Here is a 22,903-nt window from a genome sequence, read left to right on the forward strand (position 1 = left end):
TTTTAAACTTATTTGATGGGGCCCAGCGGCGTGGCCTAGTGGCTAAAGTTCTCACCTTGAACGTGCCAGGATCCTATGTGGGCGCCGGTTCTAATCCCGTTAGCTCCACTTCCCATCCAGCTCCCTGCTTGTGGCCTGGGAAAGCAGTCGAGGACAGCCCAAAGCCTTGGGACCCTGCACCTGTGTGGGAGACCTGGAAGAGCTCCTGGCTCCTGGCTTCAGATAGGCACAGCATCGGCCCGTTGCGGCTCACTTGGGGAGTGAATCATCGGACGGAAGATCTTCCTCTCTCTCTCTCCTCTCTGTATATCTGACTTTGTAATAAAAATAAATAAAAATCTTAAAAAAAACTTATTTGAGAGGCAGAGATAAAGAAAGAGTCAGACTGGCCTCCCATTTGCTGGTTTATGCTCCAAATGCCCCTAAGAGCCAAGCTTAGCTAGGTCAGACAAGAGCTATGAACTCCGTCTGGGTCTCCCATGTAGCACTGCTGGAGCTGCTACCAGCTGCCTCCCATGGTTTCCAAAAGCAGGAAGCTGGAATTGGGAGCCGTGTGGGGATTCTGGTGAGGCATGCAGATACTTCAAGGGGCAACTGAACTACCAAGACAAGTATCCACCAGCACAAAGGCCTCCTGGGCAAAACTTGATACTTTCCTAAAGTCCATGTGTTTAAGATTAATGTGTTCATTGGTTTGCTTAAGAAAAACATGCTCCCAAGAACAGGGAACTAGAACTAAAACTGAGTTCTAGGAAAGCACTCTTTCTGGAGTACCTCCAGTGGGGGAAAAAAAAATTTTAATTTATTTTTCAAGGGGAAGTGGGAGGGATGAATTAACGGATCAAATTAAATATTTGGATGAAGGAAATGCTGTTTCCAAATCTCACGGAGGTTCTTCCAGGACACAAACACTTGCTGTGTTTTTTGTTTTAAACAGAAATAACAAAAATAGCTAAATTTGACTACGTGTCATGTGAAGTGCTTCAAATACTTTCTCTGTTCAGTTTGTAACAAGTTATAAATGGCCAAACAAAGGCTTTGAGGGAGCGCGTCCCTCATTCCAGATCGCACGCCTGCAGACAGGAATCAAGGCTGCAACAGTTAAGGATGCACAAAAAGTCAAAAGAGCAGAACCAAGAGTCTGTGAAGAAACATGTGTATCTTCGGTGAACTGATTTTTCAACTAGGGTGTTAAAAAATGAAATGCAGTAAGTCTCTTCAATAAATAGTGCTGGAGAGAATGGAAATTCAACATGCAAGAGAACTAATCAGACTCTCTGCTTCACATCATATATTAAAATACACTCAAAATGAGTCAAAGACTTAGTGGAATCTTTGGCAACCTGGATTAAACAATAGTTTGTTAGGTATTGCAACCTAAAACATGAGCAGTCAACAAAAATATTGGACATCACCCAAACTGATGATGTTACACTTGAAAGTATAGCAGTAACAAAGGGAAAAGACACCCATAAAATGGAATATTGAGAATATATCTGATGAAAATTTAGGATTCAGAATCTACAAGGAACACTTACAACTCAACATTAAAAAATAACTCATTTCACAAACAAAGGATTCCAGTAGATATTCTCTAAAGAAGATACGCAGTGATCAATAAGCACATAAAAATGCTCAACACAACTATCAGGAAAAGAAGACCAAACTACAATGAGCTATCATATCACATCAATACTGATTATAAAAAATACTGATTATAAAGAAGAAACACAATGTGCAGTTAAGCATGTACAGAAAATAGATAATTCATACATACATGTTGGGATTATAAAAGTTTAGCTTAATTACAGAGTCACTGTTCCTGAATATATATCCAAGTACATTCCATTTCTGAGTACATACCCAAGAGAATTAAAAAATACATGTTCACATGAAAAACTTACACAAAGTATTCATAGAAGTACAGCATTACTCCTAATAAAAAGTGGAAAAAATGGAACTATCCATCAAATTTGATGATGCCTCCATACAACTGAAGACTGTTCCCTAATCTGGGTGAACCTTTAAAATGGAGTTGAAATCAGTCACTTCAGACCATGTAATGTTCACTGAAAGTTTGATAGTGGTTGTTAGGGTATGCGTTCAGAGAAAGGGGGGCAACTGCTAAGAGATACAGGGTTTATTTTTACAGTAGTATAAATGTTCTTATATAAGATACTGGAAATGGCTACACAATATTACGCATTTTCCAAAACTCCACCAAATTGTACATTTTAAAGAACTGAATTCTACATTATGGAAGTCATACCTCATTTTCTTAAATTATGACAAATTTGAGAAAGAACAACAACATACATAATGAGTGACAGTTAGAATTTGACTTTGGAGCCAAAAAGCATGTTACTATAGTTGGTGCACATTTACCAAGTAAGTGTAGCTGAAGTCATTCATTCTTTCAACAAATTTATTCACTCAAGAAAGGCCTCAATTTAAAAACATATTTAATATTTATTTGAAAGGCAGAGTTAGAGAAAGAGAGTATAATCTTCTAACAGCTGGTTCACTTCCCAAATGGCCACAATGGACAGATGTGAGCCAGGCCAAAGACAGGAGCTAGAAATTTCATCTGAAACCCCTACAAGGGTTACAGGACTCAAGAACTTGTTCCATGTTCTGCTTTCTCAGGCTATTAACAAGGAGCTAGATCACAAGAGGAACAATCAGGACATGAACCAGTAGGTACCATATAGGATGCCAGCATTTCAGATAATGATCTCCAATCACTACAATACCAGCCTCTTGCTAGTGTTGGGTTTATTTTTCATTCATCATCTTTATCCCTTTGCTGAATTGGTCATCCAACTTATGTACTGACTTCCTAATTCAACTCTTTCTCTGCACTTTTGAGTAATCTAACAGCCATTCTTTTGAATTCTTCTTTTGTCAATTTCCCTTCCCTCACAGTCCAATACTAATGTCTTATTGTGTTCCTTGTGGAGAGTCTTACTGCCTTCCTCGTTCACACTTCTTGTTTTCCTATTTTAATGTTTGTGTCTAAGCATCTCTTATTTCTGGCTCTTCTGAAGGATGGGTTTTGTTATCGACGGGTTTATTCCTGGAGATGCACCTCTGGGTCTTGGCTTACACTTGAGTTGTAGGTGTGTGCACCAGGTGAGGCCCAAATGTTCTCACAAGAGCTTTTGTGTATAGCATGTGTCCTGAGTGACCCTTAAAATGGGAATGGTGAAGGCCTTCTAGTTATATTCAGCGAGAAAAGGATAAACTTAGAAATTCATTTGAGGTCAATATTTCCTTGATTCCAAAACCATAGAAAAATACAACAAAAATAGAACCTTAGACCATTAGCCTTGATGAACAAAGATGTTAAAAATCTTCCTCAACAAAACACTAGCAAATTGGATACAGCAACACATCAAAAAGACCAAGTGGAATTTATCCCAAGGATATAGTGATGGCACAACATACACAAATCAATAAATATGATACATTACATCAACAAAATGACAAGAGCCATATGATTATATCAATAAATGAAGAGAAAGAATGTGGCAAAATATAATATATTTGCATGATTTAAAAATTCATTAAAAAATCGGATATAGAAGGAATACTTCAAAACAACCAGGCCATATGTGAACAACTCACAGCTAGCATAATATTGAACAGGAAAAGCTGGGAGCATTTTGAATGAGATAAGGATGCCCATTCTCACCAACATATTCAATACGGATCTGTAAGTTATGGCCAGAACCATCAGGAAAGGAAAACAAATCAAAGGGATAAAAACTGAGAACAAGGATATCGAAGTATTCCTGTTTGCAGGCAACAATATTCTATAAAACAGAAATCAAAGACTCCATGAAGACACCCAGAAGAGAACTTAGAAAAGTTGCTGTATTTAAAATTTACATGCAGAAATAAACAGCATTCTTTTACACTAACAATGCTCTGCAAAAGAATGTACAAAATTGGTCTCATTCACAACAGCTACAAAAGTTTTAAATATCTTGGGATAAATTTGACCAATGTTGCAAAAGAGCCCTACAATGAAAATTACAAAACATAAATGTAATAAACAAAAAAGACACAAAACATGTTCATAATCAAAATACCCATAACACCCAAATCAATTCACAGATTCAATGTGGTCTCTATCAAATTTGAAGGATATTCATCATGAAACTAGAAAAAAATCCTGAAGTTTCTATGGAAACACACACAAAAAGTCAAATAGCCAAAGCAAATTTAAACAATGAAAACACAACTTGATGCGTAACAATACCAGATTTCAAGACAGGGGCATTATAAATCAAAACAGCTTGGTAATGGACCAAAATTGACACGTAGGCCAAGGAACATAATGGATATCACACAAATTAAAGCCATGCAGCTACATCCAACTATTCTTTGACAAATGAGCTAAAATCACTTTCTGGAGGAGGAAAAGTCTCTTCAATAAGTGGTATTGGGAAAATTAGATCTCTATCTGCAGGAGCATGAAATAATACTCCAAACTTATACTGCACACCAAAAAATCAGCTCAAAATGAATCAAGGATATAAACTTAAGACATGAAACCATCAAATTACCAGAGGAAATGCAGAAGAAACACTGAAAGTCACTGACCATGGTACAGACTTCTTGGATTCAATCTCAGAAACACAGACAATGGAAGCCAAACTAGACAAATCCAGCTAAGAAGCTCTTGCTCAGCAAAGGAAAAAATTCACAAGGAGGCAACTGACACAATGGGAGAAAACATTTACAAAAATTGTCCATCCAATAAAATAAAGGACTGCTATGTCAGAGAATATATAAAGAGTTCAAGAAACTCAAAAACAAAAACAAAAACAAAAGCAAACCCAAAACAACAACACAGAATCAGGTAAGAAATGGGCAAAAGACATCAACAGGATGTTTCAAAAGATGAATACAAATGGTCAGCAGACACCTGAAAAAAGCTCAGGATCACTAGCCATAATGAAAATGCAAATAAATGCTGTAATGAGGCTATCAGCCCGCTCCAGTTAGAATGATCAATACTGAAAAATCAAAAAAAATTACAAAAGCTGACAAGCTTGTGCAGAAAAATATACATTAATATACGGCTGGTAGGAATGCAAACTGATACAACTAATACAGGAAGGATTCCTCAGAATACTAAAAACAGATCTACCATATGACCCAGCTATCCCACTCCTGGGAATGTATCCAAAGCAAATGAAATCAGCATATGAGAGAGACATCTGCACTCCCATGTTTACAGCACCAAAATTCAGAATAAATAAAATATGGGATTAAGGTAAACATTCACCAACTGAAGAACAGATAAAGAAACGTCATGTGTATACACACTGTTGTACCAGAAGGCCACCCCAAACTGATCTTTTAATTCCATTTTCTATAAACTTTTGAAGCATCCCTGTACATCAAGGGGCTATAGTCATGAAGATCATAAATGACAAGATGAGAAGAGGCAGATTTTAACAAGAGCTGGTTACTGCAATCTGCGGTCTCTGTCTCTGCCTCTGTTACTCCGCCTTTCAAACAAATACAAATAAGTAAACCATTCCCCAAAAAAAACAAAAAGAATGAAGTGCAGATACAGTTATACTTTGGACAGCTTAAAATCATTAAGTCTGGACAGCTTAAAACCATTAAGTATTTTTAAAAAGACACAAAACTTCATCCATTGTACAGTTCAGCTTATGACATTTCCAGGAAACCATAGAGACAGAAAATATAACCGATTGCCTGGAGAATGACTGTTAAGAGTGATGGGCTTCTTCTTGAGATTAAACAAAAATGCTCTGGAGTTGGAAGTCATTATGGTAGTATGACTGTGAATATACAAAAATACAACACTGCATGGCATTAAAAGGTCCATGAGAGTTATAGCTCAATAAAGCTGTTATATATACACACACATACTAAAATTACCAATTGTTAAAACAAAATAATTGGTCATTCGTAAAAGTAACTTATCAATGACATTTTCAGAAAAGTATTACCACTAATAAATATACAATGAAAAAAAGGAAGTGCTATTCTCACTTTTAAACTGTGTATACATTTTTAGTAAAGGAATGATTCCTAAGAATACTACTCTACTCTTTCTAAAAACATTAAATGAAACAAATTTCTGCAAAGTCCTTTAGCAATGTATTTCAACAATAAAACTGTTGATCTTTGATAAATTAATTATATCTTGAATTCTATAATTGGGGGGAGCAAATAGGCAGATGACAAAAAAGGAAATGTTCATCCTAACATTATACTAGCTTTAAATGAGGAAATTGTTACCATGATAGTATTTGAATCAAATCCAAAACATCCACATAATCTTTTTTTTAAGACTTTTATTGATTTTCATGGTAAACTCAGATATACAGAGAAGAAAAGAGACAGAGAGGAAGATCCTCCATCTGCTGATTCAATCCCCAAGTGGCCACAATGGCTGGAGCTGAGCCAATCCAAAGCCAGGAGCCAGGAGCTTTTTCCAGGTCTTCTATGTGGGTGTAGGGTCCCAAGGTTTTGGCCGTCCTCGACTGCTTTCCCAGTCCACAAGCAGGGAGCTGGATAGGAAGTGGGGCTGCTGGGATTAAAACTGGCGTCCATACAGAATCCTAGCACTTGCAACGTGAGGATTTTAGCCACTAGACTACCACGCAGGTGCCACATAGAATCTTTTAAAAGCATGTTTTTAAAAAGATTTTTTAGATATGTATTTATTTAAAAGAGCAGAAGAGAGTGAAACAGTGACCAAATTGTATTCCACATACTGATTTAATCTCCAAATCCCTGCAACAGTGTGGTAGCAGGCACGTTAGCTACAAATAGAAATGGGGTGAGGGCCAGGAACGATGGCCTAGTGGCTAAATCCTCACCGTGCATTCATTGCGATCCCATATGGGCAATGGTTCATGTCCCGGCTGCTCCACTTCCCATCCAACGCCCTGTTTGTGGTCTGGGAAAGCAGTCAAGGATCGCACAAAGCCTTGGGACCCTGCACCTGTGTTAGGAGACCCAAAGGAAGTTTCTGGCTCCTGGCTTTGGATTGGCCAAGTTCCAGCCATCATGAATGGAAAATCGTTCTTTCTGTCTCTCTTTCTCTTTGTATATCTGCCTTTCCAATAAAAATAAATAAATCTTTAAAAAAAAATGCCTGAAACACAGTAACCATAATAAGGAACGTAAAGGGAAAATGCATGGTTCTATGATAAACTACACCAGGTGTATCTGATTTAGACAGGTTAGGCAAGAGCCTCTTTGAGAACATTACTTTTTGAAACTAGAGAGATGAAAAATTTAATCAGATCAAGACAGGGGACTGATATTCCCCATTGGCAATCTTCTAGAGAATGGCAGTGCAAACATCCTGAGGCAGAAAGCAACCTGCCACCTCTGAGACACCTGTCAAGGCCAACTGTGAGCAGAGGGATGGTAAAGAGAAAGACTCATCCAACGAGGCAGCAGAGATACAAAGGGATTTGGTCCACCCTTGCCCTTACAAATCACGTGGGACTTTCATTTTATTTCTGACATACAGGGAAAGTACTAAAAATCTTAGGAGGACATTAGTGAGATCCATTTATGGCATAAACAATTACCTGCCCCCTGCAGAATAGCAATTAAAGAGTAGGAGTCTAAATTAATGAATCAGTTCAGAGTCCACTCAGAAGAATGCTCAGACCAGCAAGTGGGAGTGAAAAGAAGACATATTCAGGGGCTGCTTTGGAGTTTGAGAGAAAGATGCCTTCCAGAAAGGCCATCCAAAATAGAGGATCCATCACACACATTAGCCTTACTTGCTAAATGATCAAATCGTAAAAATGCGACAAGCTACTTCTAGGAGTCCTGAAGTCTCATCATGCAACTAAGCAGTACCTGAACCCAAATCATTCCTGGTTATCAACAAGTTTTCAGATAGTTAAAAGACTTTAGACAGAAAAATGGAAACCAGTGATACTTGGTGTCTTCCCTTCAATCTGCAAAGTAGCTCGCCCTTGGAACATTTTATTTTTCTTACAGAGGAACCGTTCTGGAATAGAAGCACCTTTTTGCATATGCTATAGTAAAGACTGGAATCACACACACACCATAAAAAACATGTGTTAAATATCCCAGATTCTTGACATGCATCTGTCTCCTTCAAACGCACTCCAGGGAATAAAGCAGAAGAGGGGCTGTGATGGACGCACACAGATTACAAAGCGTAAACAAATGCCTTTGTTTGGAACAGGAAAGCAACAGTACATAGCATACGCAGTCCTTTCTTTTCCTCTTAAAACACTGGTGCCCACATGGTCAGATAAACCATCTTTTCCACACTCCTTACTAATGCCAGAGATGAAACAGGAAATCAAAGGAAACCTACTCCTCCAGACCTCTCCTCCCCCTAGAGTTTAGCAGAGGCACATGGCAAAAAAATGTGGCCAGCAACAATTATCAGCTCCACAGCTTGTGCTCTCTAGTTGTCATATGCCTTTCATCCAGACTGCAGAAACTACAGGAGGATGCTGTCTAACCTTGGATCACTTCTTTTTCCCAATGCCACTGTTCTCAGCCTTTCTGGAGGCTGCAGGAACCTGTTACCCAACTCCAACCATGCTGTTTCTCAAAGGTTCCTGGCGCTCCAAGACTCCTTCCCCATAGAGCCTCAGCTCTTCTAGAAGGACCTCCCCAGTCTCTTCATGCTACAGCTGATCCTCTGACCAGTCTCCCGCCATGCCACTGTCCCCGCACAGATCCCTAATGGACATATGGATGACTCTACTCTCTGTAGACTAGAGCTACCAGGAAAGTTGGAGTGCCCCAAGATCCAGCACAAGAGAGAGCCTCAAATGGTTGAGCAAGGAAATGAGCAGATAAATTCATCTGACCCCATCCAAAACTCTGCATTTAAATTTTTCTTTTTAAAATTGTTTACATAGTGGAAATGGATGCATGCCCTTGTGGGCTTCCGATTAAGGTGGGGAGCATCAGGCACGGAGGCAGGAGGGTGGACACATGGTTTCAGGGAGGAGGAGGAGCAGACAGCTCTGACAAAGTACATCAGTACCCAGTGATGGGGGATGGTCCTTTAATGACACTTTAGAGATCCCAATGTGGGGAAGAACACCAAAAGGGCATTACATGAGTGGTTTTGATAGCCCTGAGATGTTGGTTTTGTTGCTCCAGAATTGAGAAAATTTCTCCAAAGTCTACTAGTTGACAAAGAACACTGTAGTGCATCCACAGACCCAGGAACATGCTGCAAAGTTTGGACTGGTGAAGCATCCAACCCGCTCCGCTTTCCAGACTTTGACGAAGCAGCCAACATCCCCTGCTGACCTAGATGAGCTGGACATCATGTCCTTCATATGCAGTGGGACATACTGTTCACTGCACAGGCATCAGTAACAGACATCAGAGGTTCAGTCCCAATACACACACTCCAAGGCTGGACCACACATCCTGCGACTTCCCACGTGGCAGGGTCTGAGTCCACGGGCTAAATATGCGAGTTCCCCAAGAAGCCTCACATCACCTGAGGTGACCTCAGTCTTGCCTCTTTAGTGCACCAGCCAGTGCAGGGTCAGGTATGGTCTGCCACCTGCATCAGCCAATGCACATATTAGTGAATGCAGCTTCGTCAGTTCCACTTTAGCCCCATATCTCACACAAACCAACGGGTACCACGGCCCAGCCCAGCCTATCCCCTGCAGCATTCTGGTAATAAGTCCTCCAACCAGTGATCCATTTCTGCTAAGACTTGACTGCTCCCTCCTTCTTCCCATTTCCAGATACCAGGGGGCTTTGAAACACCATATAGCTTAGACGGCACTGTGACTGAGAACACCATCCATTGCTCAGGTTTCCCTGCATGACTTGGGCTGTGCTGAAAGGCAGACAAGAAAAGGCCTTTACCCCTCCTAATTCATTTTCTGGAAGAAAGAGACACTTGGTATCATGCCGTTGACTCCTTCTTGACACAACAGATATCATTTATACAAAAAGTCCCCTCCCTCAAGAAAAAAAAAGGATGCCTTTGGCAAGGGCCAAAGGAGATCATGACATAAACCTGTCATTCTGAAAGTCAGTTATTTAGCACCACCTATACCCTAAAAGCCCTTAGCCACCTAGCTTGTGGCTTACAATACTGCCTTCCAAGCTTACCATTTGCTGATAATGAGGCAACAATTTAAGCCGACAGTGCCCAACGAGCACAATTTAAATGTATTGCTGGAGCATACATCCTCCAGCAAAGGAAATGAGTTACTCTTCCACTGATACAAATAAATTTTAAAACTGCACTGACAAAGAAATATTCGAATACCATTCCAGAACTTAGCAGCAAATTCTTCTCCCTGCTGGAGATAAAGCAATTATCTTCCTGCCTCCCCCCCAAGAGGTGGAGTGGGATCCAGAGGCCACCTGTGCTCTGACTCCCCACACGTGGACTGGAAACTCACTTCATCTGGGACCGAGATTTCCTGGAAGCCAGCAGCTGTGTTGGCAGTAACAAGAAGCAGCTGGCAGAATGTTAACACACACGTACTCCAGCTAGTTTACGGTTGTTAGCGGACAGGAATGGCGAACGCTACTTCATTTTAAATTATGGTATCAGGACAGCTCTGATGTGACACTGCAGCCAACCTTTACATGTCATTCCAACACCAGGGCTGAGCGATAGTGTGGCAAAAACTGATGCAGATTCAGGCACACGAGTAGATGAATCTACACGCAGCGTCCTTCTCTCCAGAGACCAAAACAGCCTGGACAAGGCAAGAACATACCATCACTGAACCTACGGCAGTATTCATGGCGCACTCAGGGTCCAGTCCCTAGCAGATGCTGGCTTGAGGAAAAGCGAATCTCAAGCATCCGAGCCCCCAATCCAACAAGCTTCCCGCACATTCAACCATCTCCACACCCAAGGAGCCGGTTTCCTCACACCTGTCATGGAAAGGCTGGCTTGCCTCTCAACTGCCTAGAGCAGCCAACAGCTGAAAAAAAAATCTTAAATTCAATTAGCCTAGTGCGAACGCAGCGCAAGCTGTGAATAATTCAGCCAAGAACTGGGGAGTCTTCCTAAGTCCACACCTATGTCCGCCCCGCAGCGCCAAGGACGAGAGGTCACATCTCACAAGAGGCCAGGCCTGGCCTGGGAGGCAGCAGAAGAAACCCCAACCTTGCCCACGACCCGAAGGATGCTCAGGCTCTGCCTGCTCCGCCCTCGGTCGCGGTCCAGGCTCCGCCAGCTCCCCACACAGGGACTGCGTGCCTTCTCCCCGCTCTCTCGCCCCGGCCCTGGCGTGCGTTTAGCATCCCTTTGGCACCTCCTCCTCTCCCGCCTCTCCCCGCTCTCCAGCCACCAACCTTGGGCGTGCGGATGTGCTCCATGGCGGGCCTGCCACTGCAGGATCCTCGGTGGGCGCGGCCCGGAACCTGCGCGCGTCTGCGTGTGAGGAGGGGGCTTCGCCGGGCCTCGGGACGGGCGGGGAGCTGGCTCCGCCTCCAGGTGCGGCTGCGCGGGCGCCCGTCGGCGGGCCGGGGATGCTGGGAACCCAGGCGCCCGCGCGGCCCTAGAGCGCGGCCCTAGAGCGCGGCCCCGCGCCGGCTCCCACCTGCTCCAACTGCTTTGTCCCACCTTGTCTCTGGCTGGAGTCTCCGGAGTAACGTGCAGTCAGAGTAATATTGTAGGGCTCCACCTCCTAAAGACACAACGGAGGCCCTGTGTTAGGTGTGGCCTCTTGGTGCAGAGATTGCTGCACACCTGTCTTCTGGCTCCCGTTCAGGACGTTACAGGACGGGCGGGGGTTCAGAGTGGGACACACAAACATAGAAAGGTGGCCACGTGCATTCCAGATGCGGTGGTCCTGACAGGCTCTATCCGGGTACCTAAGCACCTTCATGACATACGGGACCAGGTCGGACATCCGAGCAGCAGGGTTAGTACTGATGTTAAGTCAGCTCCTCCCATGAACTTGGGACTTCATTGTTGGAACTGTAGGAATTGAAGACTGCAGGTACAGCAGTGAGCTGCGCATGCGCTGAACTTGGCAAGAACACACTAAGCTCAGTGCATTGCACTGGTCCCACAGAAAAATAATACTGACTACAGCTTCATATAGGTCAAAATAGGTCCGTGTGGTCCTCCGACCTAACAGCCAACAGTTTCTAGCAAGATCAGTACCACCAACAACCTAGCTATATAGGACACGTAGTGTCTCTCTGATCCTGGGGCCTGCTCCAACTGGAAGTGGGAGAAAGGTTGCAGACAATGGTGCAGCCTCAGTACAGTATCACAGGAGGAGGAGAGTGGTGAGTTAGGAGCTGGGGCTATGGAGAACATGGTGGAAATTTAACATAAGAACCCAGACCTGGAACTCGCTGGAAGGAGTGATACAATCGACTGCAAACAAAGAGCCATGTACCAACTACAATAAGTAAAATCAAACTGTAGACTTGTGGGTGACACACCTTAGAAACCTGCCCTAAGGAGAAGAATCTGATAACCAGAAGTACAATGACCAACAGCAAAAAAGACAAGGACAAAATGAATATTACTGAGGACTCCTCTGCAAAGAAACAAAACCCTTTGCCAACCTCAGAATTCACTGAGGAAGACATCGAGAAAATGGGGGATACAGAATTCAAAACACTTGTTATAAAGCTTCTTATCAACAATGAGAAGTACATAATACAGGAGTTTAAGGATTTTAAGGAACATGACACATAGGAAATGAACCAAATGAAAGCTGATACATCAGAAATGAAGAATAAGGGGGTGGGGAGACTAAAAGTACAGTGCAAAGACTCCAAAATAGAAAAACGGAAGCAGAAAAATGAATCTCCAAATTGGAAGATATTGCCTGTCAACAGGACGAAGCAAACAAAAAAGCTGGAAGCAGAGCTGGGTCAAGCTAAAAAAAAGCATTGAAGAATTAAGAGACAATATTAAAAGGCCAAATATGAGTTATGGGAGTCCCAGAAGGTGCAGAAAAAGAAGCTGGGATTAAAAGTGTATTCAATGAAATACTAAAGGAAAATTTCCCTAATCTACAAAAAGAGTTGGGAAACAACATCCAGGAGGGTCACAGAACTCCCAACAGGCCTGATCAAAAGAGATCTTCACCACAACACATGATAATCAAACCCTCTTCCATTGAATATAAGGAAAAGATCCTTAAATTTGCATGTAAAATATCAATTGACACATAGAGGAATGCCAATTAAGCTCACAGGAGACTTTCCACAGGAAATTATACAGGCAAGAAGAGAATGGAGTGACATATTCCAGATACTAGAAGCAAAAATTGTTGGCCCAGGATACCATTTCCAATGAAGTTTTCCTTTGTCTTTGAAAATGAAATCAAATTATTCCACAGTAAAGAAAAGCTAAAAGAATATGCCTCTCCCAAACATGCCCTACAAATGATACTTAAAAGATGTTCTCTTGACAGAAAAAGACTAGCACCCACCAATGTGAACAACATCCCAGTAAAATAACAACAGAAGACTAAATCAATTAATTATCCATTGCTAAAAAGAAAGGACAAAATTACCACCCATTCATATTAACCATGAATGTAAATGGCTTAAGCTCATCAATCAAACATCATAGACTAGTTGACTGGATTAAAATAAAACAAATACCATCTATTTGTTGCCTACAGGAGACATATCTCACCAACAAAGATCAGCTGAAACTATCATGGATTTTGATGTTTTTGTTTTTAGTTTAATTTCTTTGAAACAGTTTTTTTCTCATTAAATTCTTCAATGACTCATAGATCATACAGTAGCATCATCTTCAAAAAAGTTCGTGACTTTCTTTTTCATTTCTTCAGCAACACGTTAATCATTCAGTAGCATGTTATTTAATTTCATTGCACTGTAAATTTCTATTTTTCTTTCTGTTGTTGATTTTATTTTGTGGCTTTTTATTTAAGGGGATGTATAGTAATTGTAATGGAGACTATCATAACCAGATGTGAGGATACAATGCAGCATGTATCTCTACTTCCAGATGGATCCCCAAAAAAACTGTTAAATATATCTTGACAGTAGAATGGTGGACTCTCTACAATTGTCTATGCCCATTATGATGGAATTATGACTGTTTATTAAGAACTATACTATAGTAATAATATAGGGATACTCAATGGGAGGGGGGAGGATATTTGGCAATGGGTAAGGAAAACCCAGTGCCTATGAAACTGTATCGTGAAACAATAATACTAATTTAAAAATTGGGACAAAGTCTGTTCTGCAATTGGTTAAGTCACTCTGAATAAATAAGCACTATTTCCTGTAAGGATCAGTGCTCCTACTTTTACCAAATGTTATAAATCTTTTGACATTTTTTAAAATCAGAGTTTCTCAGGATCCAAGTTCAAAAATTAAACCTTATGGCTTTTGGAATTCTATCTGGAGCACTAAAGGTTATGTGGCTCCTGTTAAAAAAATTACTGCTAGTTAGTGGGCTTTTTTTATTGTACACAAGCATTGTCTAATTGTAAAATGATGCTAAACTTCCTTTTTAAAGATAAACTGTTAGTGTAAATATTCTAGAAAGTATATTAAATGTATACAAATTTTATGGGCCTCACATGTAACTGTTAGTCATAACTTCAACATTAATGAAAATGGTTGCACAGTCCCTCCCATCATAGGACTAGAGTCCTATATAAGAGGAAAAGTTTTATAAAACTTCAGAGGAGCTTCAGAAAAATCTGTAGGCAATAATCAAATCGCTTCTGTTCATTGCAGAGTTGCTAGAATATCACCCATGGCTTTTTTTTTTGTCACCCAAAGTTTTGATTTTTCTCAAAAAACAATTGTAATCAGATTCATATCCTTGAAACAATTTTTGAATACACATCTCCAACAGTTTGAAATTAATGAATTAAACAAAAATATGAGGAATACTAGAGAAAAAAGATGAATTAATAAAACTGCTACAGGAAAGCAAAGCAGAGGTATACAAGATTGAATGAATTACTGAAAATTTCTGATTTGTAGCATTGCATTTAAAGTATTGTTGGTTCTACAGGTAAAAGTTTCATATCCTATCTTCAGGAAAACTTTCAGAGATTCCTACAGTTCACAACATTTTGGTAGTACATGTCTTTGTAAACAAAGAAACATGGAGGGGGCATGTGGGACTCCTGCATAATGCACTGACAGATGTAGTTCTCACCTGAATTACTTGGTAAAACGAGTATCTTCAAGTTACCCTTCAGTAAAGTTCTTGTTTTCCTTTCCATTCAGAAGCAAGTTATTAAGTCCGTCTGACAGTCAAGACTGAGGAGTCCAACTCTCTCTTCTTCAGGAGGTGGCTGGGTAAGGTTGTTGTACATGGTGGGCCAAGTCAGGCTGCACCAGGCACCTACCAGTGTGCGTGAGATCTGCAGCTGGAAGGTGACCTGATAAGAAACTTGGAGAACTCTGTCAGGATACATTCCTTGCAGGTGAGTGCAAGAACCAAGGCTGGGAGCAGCCCAGCCCAGGCCAGGTTATGGTATTCAGGTCTGGAGGCAGGCTGGGCTGAGCCAGTTTATAGCACCCAGTGGTAGATGTGAGAGAAAGAACAGGGTGCGGGACAGGCCACGTTGGATTGCAACACATTGTTCACATCAGAGCCAGGAATGGGATTGCTGGGCTGGGCTGGGCTGGGCTAGATGCAAAACCTGCCAGCATGAACAGGAACTGGGGCAAGGTGAGTGGAGCCAGACTGCAGCACAAGCCAGTAAATCCAAGGTTAAATGGGTCATCCCATACTCGGTCACAGCACTCACCAGCACATGTAAGGCCTCTGCTGTGAGAGTGGAAAGGAGCCCGGTAGGGGACTGCAGTGGTTCCCCTCTGGGCAACTCCTCCTGGTGATGAGGGTGAGAGCTGCAACTGCAAGCCGAGGCTGGACAGGGCTACAATTCCTGTTGGCCTGCATGTGAACTGAGTTAAGGGGAGAGCCAGACTGTGCTAAGTAATCATATCCTTTGGTGCATGCATGAGCCAAAGTAAGTGCAAGGTGGTTGGGCTTTGCCACAGCATCAGCTAGCAGGACCTGAGATAAGGGGCAAGTCCTGTCAGGCTAGACTGCAGAACCACCTGGGAAGTGCAATATTCAGGGCTTAGTTGTCCAATAGGGAAACTGTGGTTTCCCCTCTGTGGTTTCCCCTCTACAGATTCCATGAGAACTAGGGCTGCAGATGGACCAGGTTTAACAGGCAGCAGCATCTGCCAGCATAACTGTAGGCTTGATAGTGGGGTCAGTTATGGTGAATTAGGCTATAGCATCTGTTAATGTGTACAAAGGCCAAATGGGACATGGGATGGACTGGATCAATCTGCTGCATATACTAGCATGCACCAGAGCTGATGCTGAGGGCGGGCCTGGTGGGAGTTAATGCGGGGGTCACACCAACCAGGCTTCAGTTCCCGAGGTATTTGCAATGCCAAGTGTGTGGTAGACAGGGTTGGGCGGGGCTGAGATGAGATGGGCCTGGAGACAGAACTAACCGTGTGCCTGCCTACACCAATGTATGTGTACACGGATGTGGTGACGGAAAAAGCTATTCCTTGCACTGGCTGATACACACAGGAATCGGGTCTGGGATCACCTCTGGCAAGGTTTCTTTGGGCATCTTCCCAACTAAATCATTGAACTCAAAATTCCAACCACAGGGAGGTCTGACTGTGGAGTACATATGTCAGAACTAGACCTCCTTGGTTGCTGAAGCCTGTGCAGGGGACTCATGCCCAGATGCCCATGGGGGACATGACAGCTCACTGGAACCTGCAGAGGATGTCTAGCACCATGGCAGAGGATGGAGGGCAGAACAAATTGGACAATCCTCGCAGCCAAACTTTAATAGCAAGTATCTAGGCGAGTGGAGACTAAGGTGAACTATGTCAGACAATGGACCTTGGAGGATTTCCTCCCCCATGGAGCTTTCGTGTGTACTGGTTGTTGGTTGTTGATACCAACGATCCCAGCTCAGATTTCCCATGTGGGCAGGTGTACTGGTTTGGCCCCCAAATTACCCCAGTTTTCCTCCTCTAAGCCACCCTGTGTCATCCTCCTCATTCACCTGCCAAGTGCAATAACCTGATTGTTGGGAATCTCCCTGAAGTCACTGCTCCCTAAGCAGTCCTTCCTTCCACACATCTCCAGACCTGCTTCCTCAAGTAATCCTCAGCCTCCCATGCTCACAGATTCCCAAGCCCAGTCTTGCAGCTCTGTGCTATGCCAGCCTGGCGCCCTGCCTGCCTACCCTGGGTCCATGCACACTTGCATTCAGGTCCCTAGACCCTGTCTGCTGACATGCTGGCATCTGCTCCCAAATATCTTTAAAAAAAAACAGAATAGGTAACTATGCTGGCACATGATATAGTTAACATAAATTTAGCATTAACCAAGCCCAGCATGCCTGTCAGCTATTAGCTGCTTTTCTCCCAACAGTGTAACACTTGCCTAGGTACAATGCAACCTAAGCCGTTGCCTACAGCTGGGGTTGGTGGTTTTGTTATAAGTAACTATCAAGACAATCCAAATCCACACAGGCCTCTCCCATAAGTAGTGTGGAATTTCAGCTAGGAACTCTTAAACTAGTTACAGTCAAGTGAGATTTTTGAGAAACTGTCAGGAGAAAGACATGCTCACACACCAGGGTGCAGGAGAGGAATGCAGTTTGAGCCTGGAAGGTCTGTGTGCAGCCAAGAGAGTCACCAAAACAAAAACAAAAACAAAACAAAACACATGGGAGTGTAAAAAAGTGTCAGGAAACAGAGGCCAGTGATGTGTGAATACCAACATTGAGCCACAGGTGAAACCTGCCCCGCATTGTCCTTTTTTTCTTAAGTATTTACTTGGTAATTATTGGGGAATTTATTAATAGGTTAGGTTCCCAAGGTCACAGCAAACACATAATGACAATAACAACAGCTTCATTGATTTTCATGCTAATGTGATATCAATAAGAGAACAAGAGTTTCTAATTGTATAATGAAACTTCCATTCCTCCCTTCACCTTTCCCTTATAATTTCTGAGCTGTTTTTGATTTACATTATAGTCAGAGGCTTAAGGCCCCAGTAAAAAGAGTTCAACAAGTAAAACAAAACAAAACAATAATTTAGCAGGAATATAGGCAAGAGCAATACATAATAATCAAATGAAAAGATGTTCATTTCACAGATACAGTAGATTTGCAATCACATTAAAACAATGATAGTATGCTATTTATAACCATTTGCTTGATATAGATATGACAAAGTTTGACAAAATATTATTTGCTGCAAGAGACTGGGATTTTTTTTGCTTTGTTTATTTTATGACACAATTTAATAGGCACTGGCAGCTATGGATCCAGAGAAGTGGAATGCAGGTAGATTCTTCCCTAAGTCCCCTTAGATAGAGTCCACTGAGAAAGTTTGTACTGATTGTTACAATCTAAGTATTGCCAACATTGTGGGATCATGGCCAAAATAATCCAGGGTAGAACCAGGTATCAGGGCTGGGGGTAGCCACTTCCCTAAAGCAGAACAATGCAGTAGGGTACCCAAAGCACTAGGAGTGCAAGTTACTCCAAAGATTCTAACTCTAAATAACAAAGTTTCACAAAACACACATGGAACAGCCCCTAGTTCCCACACAGCATGCAAGGCTAATGTTGGGGCTCCACCCAGCAAAGTGAGACAGGATGTTCAGAGGGAATTTCCTCAGTTCAAATCTGACTATCTGATGGAGGTCTGCTGGTGCGAGCCTCGAGAAACTGAAGGAAACATCGAAGATGACACAGAATGGATGAGCATGGTTCTGGGGCTCATGCCTGGAATGCCTGTGCTTGTAGAATGAAGGGTGTCTACTCTCTGACCTCCACATTGCTATGACTCTGGATTTAGTTGCTTCTGGTCATACTGATCACTTGCTGCCCGCTCAGCCAGAGCACCACACATCCCGGACCCTGCCACATCCAACTGCCATGGGCACAGTTACAGGGTGCAGAAATGGAAGAAGCAATGTGGCTTTCCTTTTCAGAACCTTGGAGCCACGGAGACCCCAGACTTGACTCACAGTCAGTGAGAGATGGTAGAATTGGTAGAATTCTCTCTCAGTTAAAGCCACCTGAGGCACAGCACCATAGAAATTCCTTCTTATTTTGTTCTTGGAAGATGGCCATGTCAGGGTGTTGTCCTCCACCCATGCTGTCCCACGGAGTCTCTTTTTCTATTGTGTGATTTCTCTATTGAAAATTCGTATGGGTTCATCATCTGGGAACATGGCCTTGTTCTTGTCTTTCTGTTATCCCCCTGCAGTTATGGTTGGTTTACCCACCTTGGATTCGTTTCTTCTATGGTAAGTAGCAGTTTATTTGAAATACAATTCATACACCATAAGATTCATATATTTAAAGCGTACATCTGAAAGTTGGCTGGTATACTCGCAGAGTTGTGTGACAACCACCTTTAATTCTAGAACATCTGAATTACCCACTTTAACACCTTTACCCAGCAGCAGGGACGTCTTTTCCTCCTGGACACTTCCCCTTAGGTAACTACTAACCTATTTTTTGTCTATCAATGGAATTACTGTATGTGAGGTCTTTCAGGGATTGATTCAGTAGTTCACGTATACAAGGTGCATCTCAATTGCAGTATATATGAACGTATCACTCTTTTTTTTTTACTGCCCAAAACACTTTTTTGAAAAAAAAAAATTGGAATAGTTTTAGATTCAGAAACGTTGCTAAGACAGTATTTTCACCACATAGTCAGCTTCTCCCAGTGTTAATATCTTACATAACCATGCTACATGACAAAAATTTGGAAATATTGTTAACTAAATCACAGGAATTAGTGGGATTTCATGTTTCTAAGATTTATTTTACTTTACTTGAAAGAGTTACAGAGAAAGAGAAAGAGAGAGGCAGACACAGAGATATATTCCATCTACTGGTTCACTACCCAAACAGCAGAAATGGCCAGAGCTGGGTTGGTCCAAAGCTGGGAAACAGGAGCTTCTTTTTCTTATTTTTAAGATTTATTTATTTTAATTGGAAGGTCAGATATACAGAGAAGAGGAGGAGAGATAGAGAGGAAGATCTTCCATCTGATGATTCACTCCCCAAGAGACTGCAACAGCCGGTGCTGTGCCAATCCGAAGGCAGGAACCAGGAGCTTCTGGGTCTCCCATGTGGGGTCCCAAGGATTTGGGCTGTCCTCGAATGCTTTCCCAGGCAACAAGCAGGGAGCTGGATGAGAAGTGGGACTGCCTGGATTAGAACCAGTGCCCATATGAGATCCTGGCACATGCAAGGCGAGGACTTTTGTCGCTAGGCTGCTGCTCTGGGCCAAACCAGGAGCTTCTTGCAGGTCTCCCACGTGGGTTCAGGAATCAAGGCCTTGGGCCATCCTATGCTGTTTTCTAGGCCATTATCAGGAAGCTGGATGGGAAGTGGGGCAGCTAGCACTCCAATCAGCTCCCATATGAAATGTCATTGCCACAGGCAGAGGGTTAGCCTGTTACACCACTGCACTGGTCCAGAATTTATTTCTTTCTGTTTAAATAAAAGATCTTTTTGTTCTGCTTCAGTATGTAGCCCAGGATATCACATTGTATCAAGCTATTGTGCCCCCTTAGAAGTTCCTCCACTTTATAATCTTTCTTGCTTTTTTTTCTCCCTATATGAACTTTACATTCTGAAAGAGAGATCAGATTGAAAATCTTTCAATTTGGTCTAGTCCCATGGTTTTTATTCATATTACCTCCAGAGTTCTGTATTTTATTATTATAACAGTACCATGGAGAGGGTGGGGAAATTCAAACTGTCTATACTATGTAAGACAGTTAACACAATGTGATCCCTATCAAAACAACAAGGACATTCTACATAGGACTGGATAAAAACAATGCTAAAATTGATACAGAAACACAAATCCCATTTAGCCAAAGACATCTTAAATAATAAAAGCATTGCCTAGGTTCCAAGACATTCTACAGGGATGTTATAAACAAAACAGCCATGTGCAGGCACAAAGACAAATATGCAACAACTGGAAAAAATTAGAGACTCCGGAAATCAACCCATACAACTTGAATCAATTGATTTTTGACAGCTAAAATCAGTTCCTAGAAGAAAGAAGAGTACTTTAGAATGAAAAGAGTTGGGAAAATCGGGTTTCTACTTGCAGAAGTTGAAACAAGGCCACTCGTTACACACTGCACAAAAGTCAACTTACAAAGCACCAAGACCTAAATTTAATACTAAGACCATCACATTAAAAGAGGACAATGCAGGAGGAATGACACTGCACTACTCAGATTTTGTGGATAAGACCCAAGAACTACAGACAATAAAAGAAAAAAATAGATAAATGTGATTTCACAGGAAACAACAGGTTAACAGGTAACTGACAGAAAGGGAGAACACAGCTGCCTATGGTGCCTCTAACAAATGATTGATATCCATAATATATAACGAACTCAAAAAACTCAGCTACAACAAACCATACAACCCAGTTAAGAAATGGGCTAGGATATGAACAGGCATTTCTCAAAGCTGAAATACAAGTGGCCAATACAAACAAAAAATGTTCAGGATTTCTAGAAATCAGAGCGACAAACAAAAACCACAGAGAAGCATCACCTCATCCCTGGCTAGAACGTTACGATCCGAAAATTGAAAAATTGTGAAAGTTGGCAAGAATATGTAGAAAGGCTGTTATGTAATACACGGTTGCAGGGAATGCAAATGAGAACAATCATTATGGAAAACACTATGGAGATCCTCAGAAAATTAAAACTACATCTTCCACGTAACCCTGGCTATCCCACTCCTGGGAATAGATCTAGAGCAAATGAAATCATCATGTAAAATAGATGGTTGCATTCTGAGGTTTATATCAACTCAATCAACAACAGAGCAGAGATCCATGAACCTAGATATCTATCAACTGCCTGGATAAAGAAAATATGGTACATATGACCAGAGCAATATTAGTCGGCCCAGAAAAAAATAATGAAAGGCTGTAATTTGCAATCAAAAGGATGGAAGCAGTCATTAAACTAACTGAAATAAGCCAGACCCATAAAGACAAATCAATGTTTTCTCTTATTCGTGATAATTAACCAAAAAATACAAAAACTGTGTGGTGTCATTATTAGGAACATAGTGATAAATATTGTGTCATTAAATCAAACCACGTCAACAAAAATAAGCGCTTCTTCACACACACACACACACACACACACACACTTAAAACTTTTCCTCCCAAGATCTCCTTGCGGTTCTTCAGGCTTCTGGGAACTGAAAGCTTCCTCCATTAGCTACCGTCCACCAAGCCTAGGACCCGCTTCTGCCCTGTGCTCTCCGCTCTACCTATCTTATGTGGCATAAGAAGGTCACGTGCTCCTTCGATCCCTTGGACGAGATGGTAGCATTCCGAAGGGGAAAAAGAAAAGTGCCAGTCGGCCATGCCCTCCCATAAGCAGCATAGCTTCCGCCGCCAAGTGGGATTTGTCCCAAGCGCCTGAGCACTGCATCTGGTGGACTGACACTCGGTGGCGGAGAGCCCCTGTGCCGAAGAGACCCAGAGACCAGCCTGGCCCACCGCCTGGATCTTCCAGGTTGGCCCAATCTGTGAGCACCTACCGGGATAGAGAGCAGCCCAACGAAAAGCACGGACGATGGCTGTGACGTGGTGTCTCAGAAATTCAGTAGTCTGGCTTATTTCTGAATTCCACAGGATCTGTTTTCAGTGGGGTTTAAATTGTTTTGCACCTGAGGCACTTCAAGTTTTATATATACATATACATACAAGGAAATTAACTTACTTTGAAGAGTAATCAGAAATATACTTTTGTTCAGTTGGTGAGGCCAGAACAGGAAGGAATCTTAGTTGCTATGTTCTGTAGAACTGAATGAATTGAGT

At 42.0% G+C, this 22,903-nt stretch overlaps 1 protein-coding gene across 1 annotated transcript in view; it reads right to left on the reverse strand.

Annotated features, from left to right (window-relative positions):
* MTMR7 (myotubularin related protein 7) overlaps positions 1-11,482 on the reverse strand; it is a 105,921-nt gene extending 94,439 nt beyond the window's left edge. The window contains exon 1 of the mRNA XM_004597830.4: positions 11,344-11,482. Within this exon, the coding sequence (XP_004597887.2) occupies positions 11,344-11,367 (24 nt within the window). The 5' untranslated portion in view covers positions 11,368-11,482. The remainder of the gene's footprint in view (positions 1-11,343) is intronic.
* Positions 11,483-22,903: the final 11,421 nt, after the last annotated feature.

Source organism: Ochotona princeps, chromosome 11 (genome assembly GCF_030435755.1).
Source record: "Ochotona princeps isolate mOchPri1 chromosome 11, mOchPri1.hap1, whole genome shotgun sequence".
Lineage (NCBI taxonomy): Eukaryota > Metazoa > Chordata > Mammalia > Lagomorpha > Ochotonidae > Ochotona > Ochotona princeps.